Below are 23,724 nucleotides of genomic sequence, written 5' to 3' on the forward strand. Positions count from 1 at the left end.
AAATATATCGATGTTTCCAAAGTTGCCGTTTTAATTTCTTTTATTTCCTAATCAAAATAATACAAATAATTTTAATATTTCACCCAAAAAATAGTGAAATTTAGTAAAGGTATGGTAACTCCATATTTCCACACGAGCTTTACAACACTGTTTTTGATCGAATATTATTTGAATCGATAACTCGATAGTCTCTTAATTCCTAAGCGCCATTTTTTGAAAAACTGATAAGAAAACAGTTTTCTTTTTTTTAATTAAAACCCAACTTTAAAGGTAAATATACATTTATTTCATTTAATGATTTCTTGCTTTTCAACAATGTATGTAAATATTCAGCTAACGATTTTTGCTCTCTGGTAACGTACCTAATCATTAATTTCGAATTGCATTTAGGGCTTGTCTTAAGGCTATTATCGTTTTTGAAGAGAACTACAAGGAGTATGGTAATGGTTTAGTACAACTAATGGATTACAACAATCGATTAATACCACTTGTCATTGCCAGGGTCTCAATAAAATCAAGGTAGGGAAACAGAAACAGGTGTTCCATACATCTAACATACTGGTCTATGAATATATATATAGTTTAGGTAGGTGTATATATATCTTATGCTTAGGTTTATTCTTCATGAGTGTAGAATCACAGCCTTTTCATCGAACTAACAATGCAGTTCTGTTGTGTTTGAATTGTCAAGTATTTCGGTTTTAGGGTGATATTACATAGTTTTAGTCGCTTAGGCTAAGTTTAGTCGCTCATCGTACATAGTACCGACCTGTAATTAGCATTGTATTTTCGCTTCTGTTTAACAATAGTCGATTTTATGTTGCTAACTCTCTACTTATATACAAATAAATTATGTAAACTATATATAGTATGACATAAGTGCAATTGTGCAACTTTAGTTTAGGGACTTTTTAGGGACTATTCTCTGATTTAACAAATAATTCGCTAAACAATTTAATTCAATTGGTCACTAAGTACATTCAATCTAAGATAGTTCCCTCAAGGAAGCTACAAACAAATCATGGTCTACAGAACTAAGACAAAATCTTTATAATAATCGGTGTCGAAGGCCACATATTTGATGTGAAAGCACATGTGATCGAGGTTGGTGTCCTTATCCTAGGTGTTTGCCGAGATAGCCGATGAGTTGTTGCAGGTTGGCCCTCGATCAGGTAATCGTTGTTATAATCTGATTCTTAGACCCATAATCGGTGATTCTGTAAGAGATTGAGATTCTTTATAAATAAAACAATTAAACTTAAGAGGTAGGGGATTATAAATATTTAAATAAAAAGACACAAAATCATAATAAACTCATAAACTCATGCACATAAAAATGTAAACTCAGGTCGTGCTGGGAAGATAGTTGCTTGTATTTTGTGCCTTTTTACCTATAGATCGATGAGGCTGATGTGGACCGCGACCATGTAACTAATAAACCCTCACCTCTGCTGCGCTCCCGCTTGCTTTGCAGAATGACCTTGGTGCTGTCATCCGGACAGAGCGAGATGCGCACGGTGGTCAGTAGAAGGCTGAAAGGAAACCATTAGTAACTTGATCTTGAGGTCTTAACTGAAACACCTACCGTGGCAGCACAGCAACCACTGTGGAGAGCAATATCACCAGCCAGTGGACGGCGGAGCCAAAGCACACAAAGATCACCCAGTAGGTGGAGGGCAGTCCAAAGCAATTGACGCACATGGAGTTGTACACAATCGAGAAGAGGTAGAAGGAAGCCAAGCTGACCGCTATGGATATGACATGAAGCACGGTCTGTAGGAAGGGTATAACCATTAGCTCAAATAATAAGTAATAGTATTTAAAGTACTCTACCCAGGAACGTATTTCGATGGCACAGTGCACCAGGTTGGCAAACAGACAGGAGGCCGTTATGGTTGTTCCAAACTCCCAGATGCCGACATCGCTTTCCGCGTAGGCGCACAGCGCCACGAAGAATATCACCAGACTCTGGTAGAGAGCATCGAGCAGTATCACCCAAAAGTCGTGCGGCCTATATGCGACGCCCAACCGACCCTGAAATGACAGAAAGAGTAATTAATTGATATCCGGTTACTGAACAAGATTAATGGAACTCGTTTGTCCACTCACATTCTTGTAGAGATATGGATTCTTCAAGAGAAGGTCTTCGGGCACACGCTTGTCGTACACACCAATGGCCAGCGGCGGCAGGGAGGTGAAGATCAGGTTGTAGAGCATCAAGTACATCTGGTCCATCATCACGGAGCCAGAGAAGCCGCAGTACAGCTGGTACCAGAATATCAGAAAGACAAAGGCCTGCAAGGAAGACTGGCGGATTAGAGATGGGTCTAGACAGAGATGGGTTAGTCCTCCTACCGCATTCTTGTAAAAGAAGTACAGAATCATTCGGGAGAGTCGATCGTAGCACCAGTATCCGTGGGAGAGCAACACCCGCTCCAGGTAACGAAACCGGGACAGGGTGAAGTCGGCGGCCATCACAGCCTGCATGCCCTCCTGGCCGGAGATGCCGACGCCCACGTCGGCCATCTGGATCATGGACACGTCGTTGGCTCCGTCGCCGATGGCCAGCGTTCGCAGATTCAGCTCCTCCTTGACCACCTTGACTAGGTATGCTTTCTGGAGCGGTGTGGAGCGGCAGCAGAGCACCGAAGCGCAACGCTTGGCCAGACGCAGAAATGGCAGAATGAGTTTGGATCTGTGGGAGGGAGGAAGCGGTTAGGGTCTGATCTCAAGAGGGACCATGTCCAAGCTCACTTTGGATCCAGGATAAAGGTGAGGGTCTTGCCATCCACCACCAAGGCGCGTTGCTTCTTCCTCAGCGTCTGGCCGTAGCCCAGCGAGGACGTGGCCTTGGCATTCTCCATGTCAGTCAAATAGAAGTTTATGGCCGTTTCCGCCGCATCCCGAGATCGTGCTGTTAGCCTGGTTAAGGAGGAGGTCATTTGATGAAGGATTAGAGATTCTATAGCTCCACTCACTTGATCAGCTCCATTTGCTGGGTGAATAGCTTCGCCGAGTAGGCAATATTAATGGCCGTTTCGGGCTTATCCCCCGTCAGCACCCACACGGAGACACCGGCAGCCAGGAGCGAGGCTATCGTCTCGGGAACTCCGTCCTGGAGGCGATCCTCAATGCCCGTGGCTCCGAGCAGGGTCAGATTGCTCTCCAGCTTGGCGAACGAGTCGCGAAGTCTTCGCTCGCGATTCTCCAGCGACATCTCGATCTCCTGATGGCGGGCCCACCAATCGGTGTAGTCCGCGGAGTTCAAGGTCCTCTTGGCCATCACCAGGATGCGCAGACCCTCACGGGCATACCGATCCAGTTGCTGCTGTGTCTGCTCCCGGAGTATCCCTAAAAAGAAGTCCATGTCAAGTCTAATAGTCTCATCCTCTTCACTGGATACTCACCCTCGGGACTGTTGTTGGGGCAGGGGGCCAGCACTGGCATTATGGAGCTATCGGCTCCCTTGGTGTACAGGATGATCTCCTGGGTACCCGTGCGCCGCACCACAATCGACATGCACTTGCGACTGGAGTCGAAGGGCAGGATCTTGAGGATCTCGTACTCCACCGGGGTGGCCGAGGTGGGCATGCTGACCAGGATGTGGTTGGGACTGCGGTTCAGCAGGCAGCAGTCGTAGCTGTAGGCGGCATTCACCAGAGCCAGCTCATCGGGGCTCTCGGCCTCGTAGAGGGGTCTTCCATCGGCTGTCCTGTAAATCGTCTCCGACTTGGTCGAACTGGAAGATAGGAACTATAAGGATCTTGTGGGTAATTATGAATCTCCTCGAGAACTCACGTCATCTTCATCCGCTTGCCCTGGGTCTTGGCATTCAGGAAGGTGGCTATGCTGGTGATCTTCGAGTTGATGACCGCCTTGGCCCTTCCCGTGGGGGATATGCTGCTCGACAGCGCCTTGTTCTTCATTGGAGGGGATGGCGACTCGGACTCCGAATTGGGCGACGACTCCGCCGAGCTGCTGATGGGCGACAGCGTGGGCTGGTGGCTCTGGGCGGGCAGGGCGAAGAGCAGGTTGGGCGGCGGCGATGGCGTCACGGATCGAGACTCCGCCAGGCGGATGTAGCGATCGGCTGGAATGGAGGCTGGCTGCTGGGGCGCCGGTCCATTCAGGATCGTTGTGGTCGTGGTGGTGGTGGTGGTGCTGGCCAGCAGCTTCTGGCGCTGCTTGGTGAGCTTGAGGGTCGCCGGACTGCTGCCCGTCTGCTGCACCTCGATGATCCCGCTGGCGTTCATGAGGTCCCGGTGCGGGGCGGCGCCCACGATGACCGTGTTGCAGATGGCCAGCACCATGAGGAACTCCTGGATGCGCTGCGCTGGCGGCGACAGATAGGAGCCCGGCGTCAGCTGGGCCATGTCCCTGATCAGGTTGTCGTTGGGCAGCAGGGGCGGGGCCGGAGCTCCCGGCTTCGTGTACATCTCCTCCAGCTCGGAGGGCGGATGGTTGTAGTCCGCTCCGTTCACCACGCACCGTCGAAAGATCATCTTGTTCTCGGTTAGGGTGCCCGTCTTGTCGGAGAATATGTGCTGGATCTGGCCCAGCTCCTCGGTGATGTTGGTGGCCCGGCACTCGGTCTGCTTGTTGGTGTCGGGGTCGTAGAGATCGATGTTGTTGTGGATGTGGAACACCTGCAGGATCTTGCACAGCTCGATGGTCACATAGAGCGACAGGGGTATCATCACCTGCAGGATGATGATGTACCTCCAGAAGGACCACACGCCCTCCACGTCGGCGTTGACTTCGTTCGGTACGTAGGGCACCGGGAAGTTGATGGAGCTGTGCCACATGCGGCATCCGATGGCTCCCACCACGCAGAGTAGCAACAATATTATCACACACCTGGGGAAGGGATTTAATCCTTTAGAGGCATGGGAATGGAGTGGGTCAGTGGGTCACCTACCATATCACATCAATATTCATTTGCTGTTCCACCTGGGAGCGCTTGTACCTCGGACCACTGTTGTTCAGCATGGACTTTGTTTCATGTCCAGCATAGACCACGATACCCTCGATATAGTCCGTATTCTAAAGATATAAGATCGGGATTAGGTTCATAGATACTAAGGAGTATGAGGTAGTAGACCCACCTTCAGTCTGCTCTCTCTCAGCAAAAGGCACTCGGTCGATATGGGCACACGCTCCCCAGTCGGATGGATTAAGGCCCCATGGAATCTATATAGCTTCGTTGTCGGCGCATCCGCCTCTACGCGACTCACAAACTTGCTGGGCACAAAAATGCTCTGCATCTCCTCGAATCCGCGCACCACCTGAAACCCCAAAACCATGTAGATATCATGAGGGATGTGGGAGGACCAAGCACTTACCTCGCGACGTTTCAGATTGGTTTCGCCATCCAAATCGCAGGTGTCTATGTAGCAGACCCCCTGGGGGTCACTTGTCCGCAGCAGGAGTATGTCCGCCGGCACGGTCTCGTTGTTGGACAGGTGGACGATGTCCCCGACACGCAGGTCCTGCCATTTTACCTTCTTGTACCGCTCCGTCTCCCTGGAATAAAAAATTATGGATTAACTAACTAGCTAATACAGATACTAAGTTTAAACGACTAGAACCGTCACGAAATGTCGCTCCAGTTGTCATACCCATGCTGTTTACTGTTTACCCATCATTCCGGAGGCAGTTCATCCAATATTCATGAAGGCATCCTCATAACCCAAAGCCCAATTATTGTCAAATGAACACCACGCGAGTCGATTTACATGCCCCGGTCTGGTTAGTGGGTCTGGGTAGGTGGTCTAAGGTCAGGAGCTGGGATGAGTGAGGGGGAGGATGAGGGCTTGCATGTGGGCAGGTTGTTAAAAGTCACAACCAAATTGCGAAATAATATGCCATCACTTGACCTCGGCCTTGGCCAAAAGATGATGATGGTTGGATGAGGTGATGGAGGTGGAGGTTACTCTGCGTCATGGTGAAAGCATTCCATTTAATTTCATGGCTTCTTCCATGTGTGGCATGTCAGCCAATAACGTCATCTTTGGCCTGCTTAGATATTTATGAAAGAGTCCAGGCCAGTCCAGTCCGAAGAGTTGGAAGCCAAAGGAAGTGCAAGGACAGGGACAAGGACAGGGTCCTGGACAGGGACACAAAAGCCGACATGGACATGGCCGTGGAAATAGTTATAGTCGAGAGTGTATCGCGTGTTCCACCAGGATGACCAGCACTGGCTTGGTGACCTTGTCGAGTCCAGATTATGGCTATGACATGTCCTGACAGCTCGCCTGTCACTCCACAATAACAACAACAATTACGGCCACCAGTCGGTCTGTTGGTGAAAGCTTTTCTTTTCCATCACTCTAATTGGGTCATTAGCAGTGTTGCACATTCTTGTGCCCCTTGTGGCACATTTAATTGTGTTTGTCTTTGTTGCCACAAGTTGCCACAGCGGATGTCTGCAGTTCTCCAATTAGGCCACCAGCACTTTCAAGACCACACTATCTACTATATATACTCCACTATCTGACAGTCTCTGATAAGATATTGATTTGTTGAGGGTTTTCAGTTTTTACTTTTTGGCCATAAAGACCTGGAGAGTCTTCTTGGAAAGATCCTACCTTTATCTGACACACCTTTCCTTATCTGATTAATGACTATATTCGATAACAATAATCAAAATAAATCGAACTCCAATTCAGGTCAATCTTATGACGATCATACTTTCCCTCTCGAACCCCGAGCTGATGACTTTCACTGGCGATTCTCTGATTTGGGTCAAGACTTACTCATCTTATAGATCTGGTCTCTGGTAATAATCATCCTGGGTATCATCCACCCACCAGGACATGCCTTCCCCCCCTGCCAAAGACCTCCAAGCCACCTAATTGACCCACCACCGACCTGGCCCTCATTGCGGATTCATATTTGCCTCGAGGGCGTCCCAACCTCTTGAATCTTTAATGCCCCTGGCGAGAGTGAGAGCCAACTGCAATTACCTCCGAGACTGACTCGATTTATTGGGCGTTTTCGCGAAATGCAAATTTAATGCGACTTTAACTCGACGATGAGCACGTTGATTGCCGAGTGCCGAGAGTTGTTTTCCCAACACCCCGAAAACCAAAGCAGAAAAAAAAGTGAAACTCACGCAACTTGGAGACCCAAATCCGGGGGTTTTTGTTTGGGATTCGATTTGGGGGGGATTGGGCTTAGATGGGCCTTGTTCTCTATAGGAGACTTCACCCCAGGCTCCTCTTCCGAAGGAGGTCTTGTTCTCTATAGGATACTTCACCCAAGGCTCCTCTTCCGAAGACGGCCCTTTCGAAAACCTTCCCTGGTTTGGGATTCGATTGGGGGGGGGGACTGGGCCTAGATGGGCCTAGTTCTGTATAGGAGACTTCTCCCAAACCCATCTTCTGAAGGAGGTAGGCCTTCCGAGAACCTTTCCTGGTTTGGGATTCGATTGGGGATTGGGCTTAGATGGGCCTTGTTCTCTGTAGAATACTTCACCTAAACCTCCCCTCCCGAAGAAGGGCCTTCCTAGCACCCTCCTCCACTGACTCACTCCCCTGGAATCTCATCTATTAAGAACCCCTATGTGCTGCTATTGATCTACGACCCTAGGTCTTCTAATAGAGATCTATAGATCTATAGAGTACACTTTCCACTCAAATGCCTTCCTTATAAGTGGCCCGCTTGCGTCATATTGCGGTAGGAAATTGTGCTCAGTGTAGTGAAGCATGCATTTGATTATTTAGAGCTCCCATCTGGCCTCCATCCAGCCCCATCCATAGCCCCATATTCCCCTCTAGAATATCGTATACATGGAAATTTATGTGACCAAAGTGGGTCATGCATGTTCAGTGGAGGTAGTTATGGACCTGGGAATAGTAGGGTAATTTGCCTAAACTTGGCCAAATGCGCATGACTCCCTCGCCCCCTCCCTCCCTGGTCTACTCTGTTGGCCAAGTCAATAAAAATGTGGTGGAACATAAACAGGAACCGGGAGAATGGCTAGTTGTGGCTACAAGACTGTGGCTCTTATTTAAAAGCCATTTTCCATGGGCCTGGTAGAGTAAACATGCGTGGGCCCATGGAGCTACCAACCTGGCCAGACCCCAGGTCCAAATTAGGCAAAACCCAGTGGAGCATTAGCCAGGTTGGGTAAACACAGGGCTAAGGACCATACCCCGACACTTGTGGCTTTAATAATTTAGTCTTTAATAGGTACTAGCTAGATTAGCACATACTTGTTAGTGGCTGGGACTAATCGATATATGCTATATGGTCATAAATCATTCCCCAAAGAAGTGGCTTTACCTCCACCTCCACCTCCTCCTCCTGCTCCTACTCCTACTCCTCCACTGACAATGACATCAACGTTGGAAACCACCGACTTCCATTAATGAAAAGTTTACAGACAACTTCTAGGGCCACCCACACCCACTTTGAAGGTCGTCCTTGCAATGTCTATCACGCTGAGCTCAGCTGTTACGATAATGGCGTTAATGCACTCGGTTCCTCCTGGAGAACCAGGCCAAAGCAAACAGAGTCAATCAATTTTTTAAGTTTTGCTCCAGTAAGCTCCAGTGCCCAGTGCCGGTGGTGCTTCATTAACTTGGCCAGAAGCCATCGGGCATGAATCAATCATGTAAACATTATTAAGCACTGGTGGGGGGCAGGTGGTTCACTGGTTCGGTTCGATGGACACTGGTGTGTACTTAACCCACCTTTTGGCCCCCACTCCGATCGAAAGAAATGAAAAGACAGTTTGGCCATGTAATTAGCTTGTTGCACGCAACTTTGGAACTTGGAGCCTAGGAGGACTTGGAAGCCTACGTACGAATGCCTGGGGGAGACGCCTCCACAATTGCGCCTCGAAATTAATTATTAATATGGCACTTTTTTTCCCTCCCCCAGGCAGTGGAATGCTCATACGACAATTATCTACTGACTGGCCAGTGACTACTAAGGTCAATTATTGGAAAAGGCCAAACAAAAGTGGGTTTATTTGTCCAACCAACCAAACAAACAAAGACCAGTATCTCATTCGGGAGTCGGGAATATTCACATTGCCATTTCGGTATCTTTATCTTTGAAATTCCAGTTGTATCTCAACAGCGGTTTGCACTCTGAAATTGCCAGAAGATTGTCTCTAAAGGGAAGTGCCTCATAAAGAGACCTTCAATCAGAGATCTATTCAAATATTCTCTAGGGGGTTCTCTACTACTAGAAGTTCCAACAATCGCCTTCTTTGTGGCTTTAACTTCCCTGTTTTCAGGTCTAATATTTGCTAGAAACTGGAAACTACATCTATGAGGTATATTATCTAAGCATTGGTAGAGTTTCCAATATTAACTCAAGTGTTTTGCTGGTTTATAGAGCACTTGGAAACTGCTCTGAAAAGGTTAACTACCTCTGGGTCTAACTAGCTTATCACCTACTAAGACTTAGACTCTTACTAGCTTATACTAACCAGAGATAAGCTGGGTCTCAGAACTTAATACTTTCAATAATTATATTTTTCAATAATTAATAGAAACCTTGCTAGTCTTATAGACTTAAGCCCCGCATCTTGGCCAACATGCTGGTGCGTCCCTGAGCCCAACTCCACCCTGAACTGGCCTGGCCAGTGACACTGCAAGAAACCAGTCATACCAACAAACAATTGCAGCACTCTGGGGTTTGTTAACATGACCAGCCATTAGATGGCTCAAAGGGGATCAGGTTTAGCCTCCACTCGGAGACCTGAGTTGGGATTCTTGGCCAGCTAGACAAACACACACCAGTCTGTATGAGATTCGAGATCTCGATCGAGTCTCCGACTGTGGCAGACTTAACGATGATGATGATGATGATTGTTAACCGGTTTGGAGTGTAAACCCGTTTCTCTGTTGCTGTATTTTAGCATTTTCAATGTCATGAGTTCGGACAGACACTCACTACTATTAAGTGCGTGCTGGTCATAAGCCTTCTCCTCCGCCAACTGAACCAAACATTAACCCAAAAATCGGAGCTTAGATACGCCCCAGTAGAGCATAACTATCGTCATCATCGGATAACTGGCTGGCATTTAGAACCCACATCCGTCAGATACATTCGGTTCTAAACAGTTCTGCGGTTAAACACAGACTTTGCTTCTCAAGGTTGTAGTTTCTCTCAAAAAAACACAACGTGCCGTAGACCCACAATTCTTCCCACAACCTTGCTGGGCCATGTAGTAGTCTTATGTATATTTTATGCAGAAAACCATAGGGCTTGTTCTAAGGTGTTGACTCAGACATGGAATATATTCATGCAGTTTCGGTGAAAGTCTACACTTGTGACACCTGAGAGAAATTGCACCTGATGGCGACCCCTAAGTTGAAATGCAAAGTGTGGATAATGGTATTCTAAACGGTGCGGGGCTTAATTATATAGTTTATTACTCAATCAAGTAATGGAACTTTCAACAGGCTTTTCTATATAATTTTTATATAAAATATTAAGTTGAATAATAATGGAATTCATGGAGGTCACCAAATACCTCTGTATATGTAGTTCAAGATTATTTTGGAAATTTATTATCGAATTCCCCAGCTGGTTGGCGATTATTGTTTACGATTTCCGCTTAATTCCAGCACGATTCTTGGCCCAAGACTGCGGGTTGCATAATTCTTCTCTGCAGCGAATGCACTTCTTCAGAACAAATTCTTCCATTCAGCAGAAAAACGATAATAAAGTGACCTCTGATGAGCGTTGGGAAATTTCTGGTTCTAGCTGCGCCCTCAATCTTTTCCACTTCCAATGGCAGTCGAGTGCACTTTTATTGCGAATTTATTTCACTTTTTCAACGATCGCCGAGAAAAAACAATCAGCAGGCCAGGAATTGAGTCAAGACTCTGATTGAATCACAAGGGAGCAGCATGACTCAATCATGCTTGTTTTATGACCCAAGGGACAAGATTGCTTTGCATGAGGTGGAGTGGGGGATAAGCAGGGGGTTTGAGTCATTCAGAATACTACCCTACTACTACCCTACCCTACTACTAGTCATAATAACCCTATAGCTACTCTAATGAATAAAGTTAGTGATTACAAAAGAAGATAGTCACATATGTACTTGTAGCTTGGGTGTGGAGTTTGAACCATCCCAGAGAGCAATGAAATTTTAATTTCTTTTTTAAATTTTATATTAAATCTTCATAAAAACTTGCTTATAAATGGTTATTATTTAATTTTTTTTTTAATAAGATGTGGATTTTAACTTTAAACCTTGACAAAAACACTTTAATTTATTTTTCCCCTTTTTTTTAAGATTTTTATATGAATTTTTACAGTTTGCAGTGGTCGGCACTCAATACATTGATATGATTTTAATGCATTAGTATTAGTAACGAATAGCAGAAAGTAGCATAAGTACGTTTATACTGTATGTAAGCCGCAGAGCTCCGGCAGGGAAATTTCCTATGGAATCCCCCGGGATTAGGGCCCTGCCGACCACTAGTTTATAGTATAACTATTATTATTTAACTCAAAATGGTTCAAATATGGGTTTTTCATGGAAATACAATGAAACTTTATATATTTTCATAAAATTTTTATTTAACTCATCATAAAAACTCTTTATTGATAAACACTATTATAAATTCTAAGACAATTAGGCCCCATGGAATCAATTTTGTACTTTTTATTGTTGTTCATTATAAAACTATTACTGCATCATTAATTTTAATAATAAAGAGTTTGAACCAAGCCAAAAAGCTATGAAATTATATTTATTTTTTTTTTTCTTTTTATTTTATTTAAAATTTTCATAAATATATCCTATATTTCTCTCTAATTTCGTCATTACTAAGCTATATTTTAAGTAAAGATAACTAAATGACAAACATATGTACACCCTAAGAATACTTTTCTTTATATAACATTTATAATATAATTCCCAACTGCTTCCTGAAAGACCTCTTATGACTAATCCTTGTGTGTTAATTGAGTTAGTTACGTGTTTTAATTAAACCAGTAGACTTTTGGACTTAATTTTGGGGTTTAATAACCCGGTTAGCACGTCCAGACCCATTCGATTGAGTTGCAATTAGCAGCTCAAGTTTAAATGAAGAGAAATTTTGGGCAAAATCGGCATAATTGCGAAATAAGCGAAATATTTGAAATTCACCTTGATCCAATAAGGGGGCTCACGTAGTGCCCATTCCCCTTCGATATGCCACTTGTGACTCACTCTGGAGGTTGTGGATTCGGATGGTGAGATGGTCAGGGCCGTAAAAACTGGAAATGCCGCCTCCGTAGGCCTGTTTTTCGAAAGAGACCCCCCCTACTGACCACCAGATCCAACTGACCAGTGAGTCATTAGCATATATGTATAGTACTTGTTGCTGGTTTTGGCCAATTATATTTTTTAAAGTATTGCCTTTAATATTTTGATATATTTTCCACAGACTTGACTCCGATTAGACAGGCTTAGCTCTGGAGTTAGTTGGCCAACTTAGGCACGTTTTGCCCACAACTCGGGTTTACGAGCCTCAGAAAATGCTAATAATTGGCAACAACAATGTCCAAGTTCAGTGGTCAGCCCCTCCATAGAGGGGATGGGGGGTTTCTTTAGGCCATTGGCTTGTTGGTCTTTGGTTCTGTGGTTCTGTAATTTGGTTAACGGGTGAGGTACACGTGCATTGCAAGTAAATTGTCACTTTTGGATGGAAAGTCACTTGGAAAGGTGAGAGCAGGTGATGGTGGTAGGTGGTAGGGGGGGATACAACTACAAAGTATGCGTCAGCCACGCGCGAATGTGGGACAAACACAAGCCCAACCGCAAGAGGGAAAGTCGAACCAGCGTGGTTATTATTGTTGATGGGCTCTGCTCTGGTCTTGGCTGTCTATCGATTTCTAGATCACGTTTTAAAAAACATTTCCAAACAAACAGAGACACCATTTCCATGAGCAACCAGTGGCTGCCAGGAGGTGGGTGGGAAATCACAGCCCTTCAGGCTCTAGGGTCTGAGGATGTCTGGGATGGAGCTGGACTCAAGTTCAGAGATGGTTTTCCTATTGAGATACTTTCCAAGGACTTTTCTTAAGTGGAGAAGTGGATAATTTAGAGGAGGATGTCCTTAAAGATCCTTAATCCACTTACAAGATACTCTTAAGCTCCAAATCTATCTTCCAGATACTCCCTATCTTCTTAGAATCTTAAGATCTTAACACTCACCCATCATACACCCTGCAGGTGGTGTTGTTGATCCTCTTGTCCGACGCCCTCCTCCTGCGATCCTCGAACAGATCCTTCACCGCCGTCACCCCCAGGACAAACAGCACCGGGATCATGGCCACCTCCTTGCCAAAGGCATTGATCTCCGGCACCCAGTTCAGCAGGACGATGAATATGAAGTACAGGTTGGCCACCCGATGGAACTGCTCCAGCAGGTTCTTCGGGATGAACGAGAGCAGGGTGTACTTGGTCGTCCGGATCTTGTTGCCCACAAAGTGGCCATTGGGATGGTCCCGCTTGGGGGTCTTGGGCGGCACTGTGTGATTGGGCACCACCATCCGGTAGCTGCGCTCCTCGAACTTGTCGCTGGTGGTGTAGTTGCAGAGCGTGAACCGCTTCCACCAGGGCGGCTCCTCCGTCCGCCGGAGCGTGTATATCGATTCGGAGCGCGACGCTTGGCGGGAATGGCCGCGTCCCCCTGTCGCTGAGGTGGGGGCCGAGGGCTCGCGCACCGGCTCCTCCTTGTGGCCGGGGGGCAGGATGAAGTCGGTCTTGGAGCCGACGCGGCTGTGACCCCGCCCCGTGGGCGCTGCACTCCCAGGCGGTGAGTCAGTGATCTGGCCCTGGGAGAAGGCTCGCTGGTGGCCCTTCATGGCCGACTTGATGGGCCTGCCATTGGCGCCCACGATGGCTCCTCCGCCATGGCTAATGGAGCGGGCGTGTCCCCGCGATGCAGTCGCCACTGCCACGCCGGGTATGCCCTGCCCCCCACCGCCACCGGGTGCGCTACCTACCACCGGATTGCCGCCGGGAAAGACATAGGTCCGTTCCGGCTCTCCAAGACCCCCAGAGCCCGCGGGCGCTGTCATCATCAGGCTGGTGGTGGCGGAGGTGGCCGAGGCATGGGGGGGCGGTTGACCGATGTCGCCGGTGAGGTTGGGCGGTGCGGAGCGCTGCTGCTGCACCACTAGAAACTTTCGCCGCAAGTCTTCGGTGTTGGCTGAGGGCATCTTCGCAGGCCTCAACCATCAGGTCACCGTCTCTCGGCCACTCAGGGTTTCTCTAGAATGTTGGTTCCGATCTTGATGGGAGTTGGAGTGGCTCTAGCTCTTAGCACCAAGTCCAGCACGTGGCTGACATCGTCACTGACCTCTCTGATGAAAGGGCATCTGGAAATAAAAAAAACCCTGAGTTATAAGGTTTCTAAAGCATCTTAAAGCTTATCAGTAGAATAAGAGTATATTTTTGGAACTATTTTGCAATAAAATCAGTAAGTCTTTGATTATTTTTACCAATAAACTTCAAAATAGAGGCACTGCGTGGTTTTTTAAAGACCGCCCTTGATTCGAGGCCCCTGATTCGAGGCCCCTGACTTCCGATAAGCCAAAGAAACCACTGAACATACATCACGGAAAGAGCTGCGACAATCACCCAGAGTTAGAGACAGTCCCACACCCCCTACAAGGTCAAGTTCCTCTGGTATTTTTTCTCCAAAAAACCTAGCATGTGGGCTCAAGATTTGTAAGCTCCATCGATGGAAAACGACAGAGTTCAAGGTAGAGACTTCCAAAGACCCACCGATTATCACCCCAACGAGCTTGAACTTTGATTTCTGAGCTGTCAGAGAAGTGTCAGAGGCTGACGAGGTCAACTTTGAATGAAAAGTTACTTCCTTTTTCTGCCAGTTACTTCCTTATACGGAAACACAGTCCTAGCACACAATAGCAGAGAGCTAGGTAGTTGGTAGTTGTAGTATTATTAAGTATTATTAGTAGAAATAGAACTAGAAATAGCTTTCAAGCTTCTTTAGAATTTTATAATAAATTTATTAGATCATTTCTCGCCGAAAATTGCCAAATATACACATTCGATTGTGGTCTCTAACTATATATATAGACTCTATATATATCATAGTACACACCCAGACCCACACCCAGACTGAGAATTGGCACACGACTATTTTGGCTTTCAATTTGTTTCCATTTTCAGACGATTGATCTTAATTTGTAGACTCAGAGAGTCATACTTTCTTTGTTGAGACTTCAAGCTTGGTCATTGGGCTTTCATTAGTTTCTTGACTCTGGTCTTCCATGTCTGAGGACCATAAAAAGTCACCACCACCAGAACTTAACTTTTACCAAAACTACCAGCCAGTCTGGCTATCTGTCTGGCAGACTTTTAATTTTCCTTTCTTTCCATTTTACGAGCCACCAGAAACTACTATACTTTCCAGTCCCGAAACTTGATTTATTTACTTCTGACTTCTGGCCAGGCTAATTACTAGAATTCGCTTCAGAGGGTCTTTTGGCCTCCATTGTGGGCCTGCCGATGCGAAATGTAATTATTTTTAGCCACGCACATGTGAAATAAGCCCCCGAGAAGATAAATAAACAATTTGCAGGCCCAGGCCAAGCCCAAAACCGGGTGCAATTTCCAGATTCGATATCGGGCCAGATATTTAAAAATAAATGGCGATTCTGATTATAAAGTTCATTGCATTTTCAAAAGAAACAAGAAAACCAGGAGTCGGGAGCCAGATGGCTTCCAAAAGAAATATACGATTTGTTATTGAACTTTTGTGGAAAATAATCAGAAAAGGGGGGCATCTATGTAAAATTTTGAAAAAAAAAAAATATTGATGCTATAGGGTTTTAAAAATAATATATCAAAAGATGGAATACGACAATAGTCCCTAATCAAGCACTTTAGAAGAGGACTTCTAAGTGAAAATCTAAAAAAAAAATCATTTTTTTGCTAAAAAGAAGCCATAGGGTCTTGAATAGAATAATAATAACCAAAATATAATAGAACCAAAATATAAAATCCCGCAAAAGTTCCTCTAAGTCTTTAAAATACTCAAAGTAAAACTTTATAATAAGATTTGCTCGAATTATGTGGCTTTTTTTGATCATATTTCGTTCCAATCATAACCAATCTATCTAAAACTTTCACAGGATATTCAAAATACCTTTGTCTACCGTAGTGCAAATTAATTTAATAATAATGCTTAGTCTTCCATTATCAACAATTTTGTGGTGTTTTTTGCGTAAAAAGTTAAAGTTTGGTTCGATTATGCGCCATTTTCAGAAAAATGAATATTAAATGAATATGAATAAAATGAAAATCCTCAGCTTGTCAATAGCTGTTGATGTAGAGAAAATAAACATTTAATTTTATTCTAGTATTCTAGTTAAAATTATTATAATTATTTATTATTTATTTATTTATTTATAAAGAGCTAACCGATTTAATTTTAATTATGAGCTAGCAATAATGTTGAGCAATGGCGACTCGAGTCTTCAATTATTTCATAATACTCTTTTTTTTTTCTATTTAAATAGATACCCCCCCTTAAGTGAGCTTAGTTCGGGCTTCATAATAATAAGCGACCTTGCATTGAAAACGCATTTATGGTCAGGCAATTATTTATTAATTTTAAAATAAACACAAAGCCCGCCAAGTCAAACAATATGTTTAGCAATTATTATAATTTCGAGATTATAATAAGGCTGGCTTGCCTTTCAAATGCCAGAAAATGGCTTCTATTCAAGATTTCTAAACATTTATTTTTTTGAAAATCTTTAAAACGCAAAAAATGAGGCAGACGGTCAAAAGGTGAACTCACTCGGAATGTTTACAAATAAAATGTAAGCCAAATATTTATTTATGGAAACCTACACACACGTTCTATTGAAGAGCCAAAGCTATAAACATTTTTTGCAAAAGAAATAATGGATTTTGGATTCAGGATGTTTTATTTCAGTTCCAGATATACAAAACTGCAAAAAGATAACTTGAAAGTGGAATGGAATGGAAAACAAAACCCCCACCAGTGGCCACCAGCAGCTGTTGTGTTTTGCGAACAACGGGGCGTATGAGTGATATTGCTTTAACTTTTATAACTAGCTTGTATAGCTATCTTGTATCTCTTAGGTATTTATGAACTTCTTTTGGTCATAAATCCCATCCAAGTCGAATACAAAACTCTTCGACAAATTCCCAGTCACTGGCATGCTAATTTTTGTTAATTAAGGCATCTTTGTGGGTCCGAACAATGGGAGTTGGAAATCTACGATGCTGTGGCATTTGACATGGGAAAACTTCCGACCGCCCTGAGAATATTCACGCCAGCCAGCCAGCCACAGCTCGGAGGTGGAGTTGGTGAGTTTCACAACTAATTAGGAACTGTTGACGGGGGCGACGATGTCGGGCTGTGATATCTATTCAATTATATCGACACCGCGTCATCAGCGTCATCAGAGATGTCAAACTAGTCTCGAAAAGGTCAACCTTTCAATAAATAATACAATATAGTTTCTAGTTCCAGTCACGATTTAGTCACGCACTCATCACTCATCACTAGAAGAGCTCAACAGCTGGGCTGGCACCTACACTTGCCTTTTTCTGATTGAATCTTTGACCCGAAGTGGTACTGGTTCGAGGGAAATTAACATACAAATGTATTCAATTATTCGCATTCCTTCTTAATTCGACTTAGGGCCAGAGATCGATTGGCTTTCGATGCGAACTAAGTAAGTAATAAACAAACAGGGCGTTTGTTTATTGCTCGGGGCATAGAAGGGGTTTGAATGCCCTACATTGGGTGGTTTTTAGGGAATAGAGTTTTTTTGAGTATATTTAGAGTATCTAAATAGATTTGTAGTAGGATTCTACATGGTACTTTGTAGCAAAACCTACAATAAAGTAATTTACAAAAAAATAACACGTATTTGGGCATCTATGAGGTTTAAATACCCTACTTTAGAAACCTTTAAGAGCATATACTTTGAAAGGGGAAAGATACTTTGCTTATTGGGAATATCTTAAATGATTTATAGAAGGTTTCTATATTCTATTCTATATAGGATTCTATATGGAACTATGTAGAAAAGACTGCAGCAGACAACAAATAAGGGGAATTTGTTGGGGCATAGACGGTTTTTAAATGGCCTACTTTAGGTACTTTTTAGAGAATATCGGAAGCAATAATACCTCTGATACTTAAGGGAGATATCTTCAATGATGTATCTTGAGGATTCTACATAGAAATGTATTGAAGCTTGAATGAAAGTTATAATACAGAAGGGAAATCGAGGATTTCTCACAAATAGATCATTTTGTAGAGCCTGTATAGGGCTTGAATACCCTACTTTAGATCCTTTTGAAAAGCATATCTTTAGTAATGAACCTCATATTCTTAAGAGGGATATCTTATGAGAAGGATTTCTTTAAAGAACTACCAAGAAAAGACTTTCGATATAGTTATATAAGCCATAAATACAACTTTTAGGCATATACAGAGTTGAAATACCCTACTTCAATCACTTTTAAGAGAATATCTTTAGTAATAGACCTCCGATTCTTAAGCAACATATCCCAAAAGATTTGTAGAAAGATTCTCTAAAGACCTGCCTTAAAATCTACAAACAAAACTCATAAAAATTATATATTTTTTTAATTTCCTCACCAAACTACGATGTAAAAAGATATAAATACTCTAATACTATAATGCCATATATAATATATATCCTATACTACTCTATACTCTAGCTAATACTACTATACATATATCTTTTCCAATATCTACTCCGCATAAATTTCTGTAATGAACTCCTCAGTTCACATTGCCGCCTTTGAATAAAATTATACTACCTCCGTAGAGCTATTAAAAATAGACATTGTTTGTTTTCTTTCACTTGCTACCCCGACTGGCACCTGCCCCGGCGACTCATTAAAGTTAATGGCGAAAAGGCGTTGGCTGGAAAAGAAAGAAAGGGCCCGACGCAACAAAGTGGCTAGCAAGAAAGTGATTTAAAATAGTAAACAAAACATACTCTGCTTTATTGAGGGTATTTTTTAGAGATTAGGTCACTGTTTTAATAAAAAAATAGCATTTAAAATCGCATTTTTGCATTTTCAAGATAAACGAGTGGATCATAAATTCGATTCATAAAGTCGAAGAAAGCCCATCACAGGAAGCGATAAGACGAAGTATTTCAAAGAACCAACTTCATTGTTGGTCAGCGGAAAATAGAACTTGGTTCTTGGAGAACATGTGGCAATGTTTCTATTTTCAAAAAAGAAATCATTTTCAACCAAAACACCATGTCAGCACAACAAAGTACACGATTTTTCAAAAAGAGGGCTTTGATTCCAACAGCCATAGAAAAGCCAGTTGCCAAAGATAAGAGGGGCTATAGCTATATAACTATATGGAGCGATAAAGCACAAATCATAGTGACAGAAGGGAGTTTTATGGACTCTATCCATGCGATACACCTAATCGAATAGTTTATCACGATAGCTCGAACCTCCCAAATACCAAAACAGCCATAGAGCCATGAGAACGCAATGTGGAATCAATTAAGTTAGGACAGGAATGGGTGCGGGGTATAATTTGCACTGGAGTGCCAACAATTGATACGAATATACTATATATATAGTGATATACCATTCCAGCGAATATATATAGTGCGCACTCTGACATCTGGCAGTGTGATAAGGCCATGAAGCGCAAAGCCACGCGATGTGGCAGAGCCACGTACTCACAGATACCAGTTACCAGCTAGCAGATATCAGAGGCGTTTTGGCATTTGCTTATCAAGTTACACGACCTGACAACAACAAAGGCTAATGGCTATTTTTACAATAAATTAAAGTGACTAAGATTTTATAGTAAAATAGAGGTCTTTAAAGGGTTCTATAAGTGTATAACTAATATCTGAAGAATATGAATACCAATAGAAGCAAATTTTCAGAAGTTATGACTATTTTTAGGTGTTTTTTTAGTTAACGGGTTCGAAACTCCTCTTTGTTTTTAATTTTAAACTTATAATAGCTCCTAAACTATTCCTATGATTTTTCTTAAATTTTCTACACAGTGTTAGTATATTCTGTTAAACTACCTAGATATATATTTTTAATTTTTAAAATTTGTATATTAATTTTTAACTTGTTTTAGAAAAAAAAAACATTTTTGGTCAAAAAAGTTTTTTTAAAACTGGTATTTCCCCAAATTTTTCTATTCTTACTTATGGAAATTAATTATTAAATGATATAATATTGATTTTTAGGATTTTAGATGATATAGCATCGAGTTATAAGCATATCTTTATTAATATTTTAACCAATATCTCTTAAACTTCATTCTTTAATATGAAACTTTACCCAATAAATGGATTAAAATAATTTTCCTCAAAAAACCTACCCAAAAACGATCCTTTTTTATAAAACCACCCACTTTATCCTTAAAAAACCCCCATAAATTAAAGTCAATTTTGAATAATTAGTCCTATTTCAATGACATCAAGTGTACATTTTTGACTGACTCGCTGGAGCAGACAGTAAGTAAGCTTCGGTCATAAAAATTAAATAAATACAAAGTCGGGCCATAATCAGTAGCGTTAAACTGTAAAAAACAGAAGAGATAACTCGGCGGTTGTCGTACTGCTTCCGTTTCTTTTTATCTTCTTTTGTCTTGCTCTTTCCTGTTGGAGAGCTTTGCCGTTTTGGGCTTCCACACTGGCACTGCATCGCGCGGATTGCGAATCGGAGTCAATTGCCGCAAGCTCTGCCTTAACGGTACCTGGAGCGGTGGGGGAGAGCGCGTCTCCGCTCAGCTAATAGATTGCATGAAAAAAGAGACAAACGAGGAGCAAACAACAACGCATCAAGTAACAGTTAAAAGTTGTTGTTTGTCTTTCTCTCTCTCGCACTCTCCTAGCAATTAGCAGGCAAAAAGAAAGGGGGCATGGCACAGTGGTTGTCATATAAATAGGTCATAGACCCGAAATGCATCAAAAAGTAACCCCTTAAAAATGGAGCAATAAAAATGGAATTTCTGGGTATGTGTACCTCTATTCACAGGTAAGACCTGTAGTTAGGGTTTCAGCTGTAAAAAGCTGCCGTATTAACTGCTCAGGTATGTTCAGGGAAATTTTCGACAGCTGTCATTTGTTTCAAAGGGGCACGTAAAAGAAAGTTGAGAGTCGAGGTTGCCCATAACATATGTTTTAAAGTATTATTTATATTTTTAGAAATATTCTCCTAAGGTTTCCATGCCACTGTGCAACATGGGGCAATAGTAGTGCAAACAAATCTGCAGCCGCCAGACAAGAAGCCGAAGCCAACTTAATCCCGCGACTGTTTATACCAAATGCCGGTGAAAGAGCAACAGAGAGAGCAAGATCGATAGGAGGCTGTGAGTCAAGAGCGAGAGGGATGCAAGCAGGTAAAAAAACCCGTCATGATTGGAGGACAGGGGGAGGTACTGTGGTGGGTCTGCAACGCTTAACTGGTTCTTGGCAAGCAACTTGTTTTTTCTGTAGATTGCCGTCTGAGGTTTATTATGCTTCTTCCCAGCAGCCAGCCAGCCAGCCAGCCTTTGCCATTTTTTTTTTTTATAAATATGGTAACTTGATTTAAAACTTACCCAATAAAACAATAACCATAAAAAAAAACGATGAATCCGAGTATGAATCTTCAACTAATACTTTTTGGGTTTTTGGTTTATTTTATTTAATATATTTTTTTTTAGGCTATTTATATGCAGGGAAGAGAGAACGAATTTTCAGTGATGCTGCCGACCATAGCAACACAGAAAAATGCTGCAGTCCAATTCAAAGCAACAACAACAACAACAACAACAACTACAGCATGGGGGAAACATATGATAACCGAGGTCAGGCGTGTGAGAGAGCGAGAGAGCAGAACGCGAAATAACAGACGAGGGTAACTTGTTTGCAATTCAATAAATATATATTTTTTATTACTCCTCTGAGCAGAGTTTTCAATTAATATATTTAATTAGGGTTTCCACTTGGACGCCACATAACAGCCAACAACAAGAACACGCAACCGAAAAAAACGCGCCCGCCACCGCTCACTTTTTCATTTCTTTGCCTTTTTTTTTTTTTTTGGTCGTTTGAACCTTTTTTTTTCGTTTTCATTTGCTGTTTTTCACATTTTTGTGCCACGATTATTTCTTGTCGAGGTGTCGGCTTTGTTGTTGCTAAGAATTTTCATACAATTATGGCCCAAATAGCATTTTCACTTTTTTTTTCTTTCAGCCAAACGCACACACATACACACAATTGTTTGGGCTCCTTTTTAAATGAAAACAATAAATATTTACATCGATGTGTTGATAACGACACGATTAGTATAGCACACGCCACGAAATAATCCAAAAAATCCGACGAAACAAAGAAACGAAAAAACAAATTTAACGTTTAGTTTTTAATGCTCAGATACAGAGCGACCGCACTTCCGTCGCGTCCGCACAGTGATGGCTTTTTTTCGATTCTGGCGTTTGTTATTTTGGGCCCACTGTGAGAGTTTCGAAATTAGGGTGGCCAGACCGTTGTTATTTTGGTTCCTTCGTGGCATTAGTGTGCCCAGTTTGATTTGAATCAGCTGTTTTTTTTGCTGGTCGGTGCTGCCAGAAAGTTATTTTGAAACATTTATCGAAATTTAAAAAATTAAAGCGAAATTTGAATATAGTTCGGGAAAAAATATTATTTTGAATTTAAATAACAAGAGTTATTGCAATGCTGAAATTGATATAAAACGAACAATTTGAAACTTAAACCAAACTTTAGGAACGGTGCTGCTTGTTTATGTTTCTTTATTTATTTATTGATAGAGATGAAAAAATATCGATAGACAAATCAATGTGAGTTATCGATTCATTTGTGATAAGAAAATACCACAGTTAAAAACCCGCTGGAATTTAAATTATTCTTAAACTTAAAAAATGACAAATGAAGCTGTTTTTGCCTGAGACGCTTCGCAAATGTAACGTCGTTTGCATATACATGGAAGGTCGTTTAAACGATGTTGATGTGAAATTTCCCTTTTATATCCAATCTCATCGCAATGCTCGTCAATATAATTATCGGGCTGCCCTGGAGCCCAAATGTCCAAAGACACCGGCAATCCTGTTGAGAACCATTCGTGTTTTTCCAGAGAAGCATAGTCCGATCCTGAGGTCCAGTATCCGTTATCAATCTTGTTATCCCACAGATAACGGTCTATGGCTTTCCACTCGTCAATGCTTTCAAAGGATACCAAATGGGAGTCCATTCGTCGGCAGGATTCAAACGCGTCATACCAATTCTTCTCCGCCTGGGTCTCTATATAATAATATCCATTGCCGATCTTGATAAAGGGATTTGTCTCAATGTCAATGTTCCCCACAACGCCTTCAATTAAAAAAAAACTTTTATAATATTTTATAAAATAATTTGAAAATATTTACCATCTTCCACGTTCGAAATAACGTGAAATGCTCTAATTTGAGAGCTGAGGCCAATAATGGCAAGTAGCAGAGTGAGTTTATTGGACATTTTGCGAAGACTGTGAAGTAAGTTTAAAAATTATTTCTTTTTATACTCTCTAAAGGCAGTTCTTATTTAACTTGTTTAAACAATTAACTAATCAATTAATTGGTCTGAGGGTTCTTAGAAGTGTTTCGAGACAAGTCACTTAAATTGGAATCGATTGAGAGATTCGTAAGCGCAGAAGACGTTTTATACTAAAAATCCTAAAATAAC

At 42.5% G+C, this 23,724-nt stretch overlaps 2 protein-coding genes and 1 long non-coding RNA gene across 4 annotated transcripts; 1 reads left to right on the forward strand and 2 right to left on the reverse strand.

Annotated features, from left to right (window-relative positions):
* Positions 1-263: 263 nt before the first annotated feature.
* On the reverse strand, positions 264-21,715 carry LOC108131280 (phospholipid-transporting ATPase VD). 2 transcript variants are annotated; one of them, XM_070277122.1, is made up of 15 exons: positions 21,603-21,715; positions 13,172-14,340; positions 5,343-5,523; positions 5,106-5,285; positions 4,919-5,043; positions 3,799-4,857; positions 3,408-3,739; positions 2,979-3,351; positions 2,755-2,922; positions 2,356-2,695; positions 2,110-2,295; positions 1,834-2,034; positions 1,586-1,773; positions 1,447-1,532; positions 264-1,217 (listed from the first exon to the last, which is right to left on the reverse strand). In XM_070277122.1, the coding sequence occupies exons 2-15, from the start codon at positions 14,179-14,181 to the stop codon at positions 1,183-1,185; spliced, it is 4,464 nt and encodes a 1,487-aa protein (XP_070133223.1). In that variant the 5' UTR covers positions 14,182-14,340; positions 21,603-21,715; the 3' UTR covers positions 264-1,182. The 2 variants fall into 2 exon arrangements, with proteins under 2 accessions (XP_070133223.1, XP_017105584.2); XM_017250095.3 differs by having other exon boundaries at positions 1,392-1,532.
* Positions 20,487-21,843, forward strand: LOC138925774 (uncharacterized). The gene is made up of 3 exons (XR_011441979.1): positions 20,487-20,514; positions 21,208-21,401; positions 21,708-21,843. It is a non-coding gene; the product is annotated as an uncharacterized lncRNA (long non-coding RNA).
* A 1,013-nt stretch (positions 21,844-22,856) lies between these two features.
* Positions 22,857-23,523, reverse strand: LOC108131169 (C-type lectin 37Da-like). Its single transcript, XM_017249905.3, has 2 exons — positions 23,430-23,523; positions 22,857-23,373 (listed from the first exon to the last, which is right to left on the reverse strand). The coding sequence occupies exons 1-2, from the start codon at positions 23,515-23,517 to the stop codon at positions 22,919-22,921; spliced, it is 543 nt and encodes a 180-aa protein (XP_017105394.2). The 5' UTR covers positions 23,518-23,523; the 3' UTR covers positions 22,857-22,918.
* Between the last annotated feature and the right edge of the window lie 201 nt (positions 23,524-23,724).

This window comes from Drosophila bipectinata, chromosome 2L (assembly GCF_030179905.1).
Source record: "Drosophila bipectinata strain 14024-0381.07 chromosome 2L, DbipHiC1v2, whole genome shotgun sequence".
Lineage (NCBI taxonomy): Eukaryota > Metazoa > Arthropoda > Insecta > Diptera > Drosophilidae > Drosophila > Drosophila bipectinata.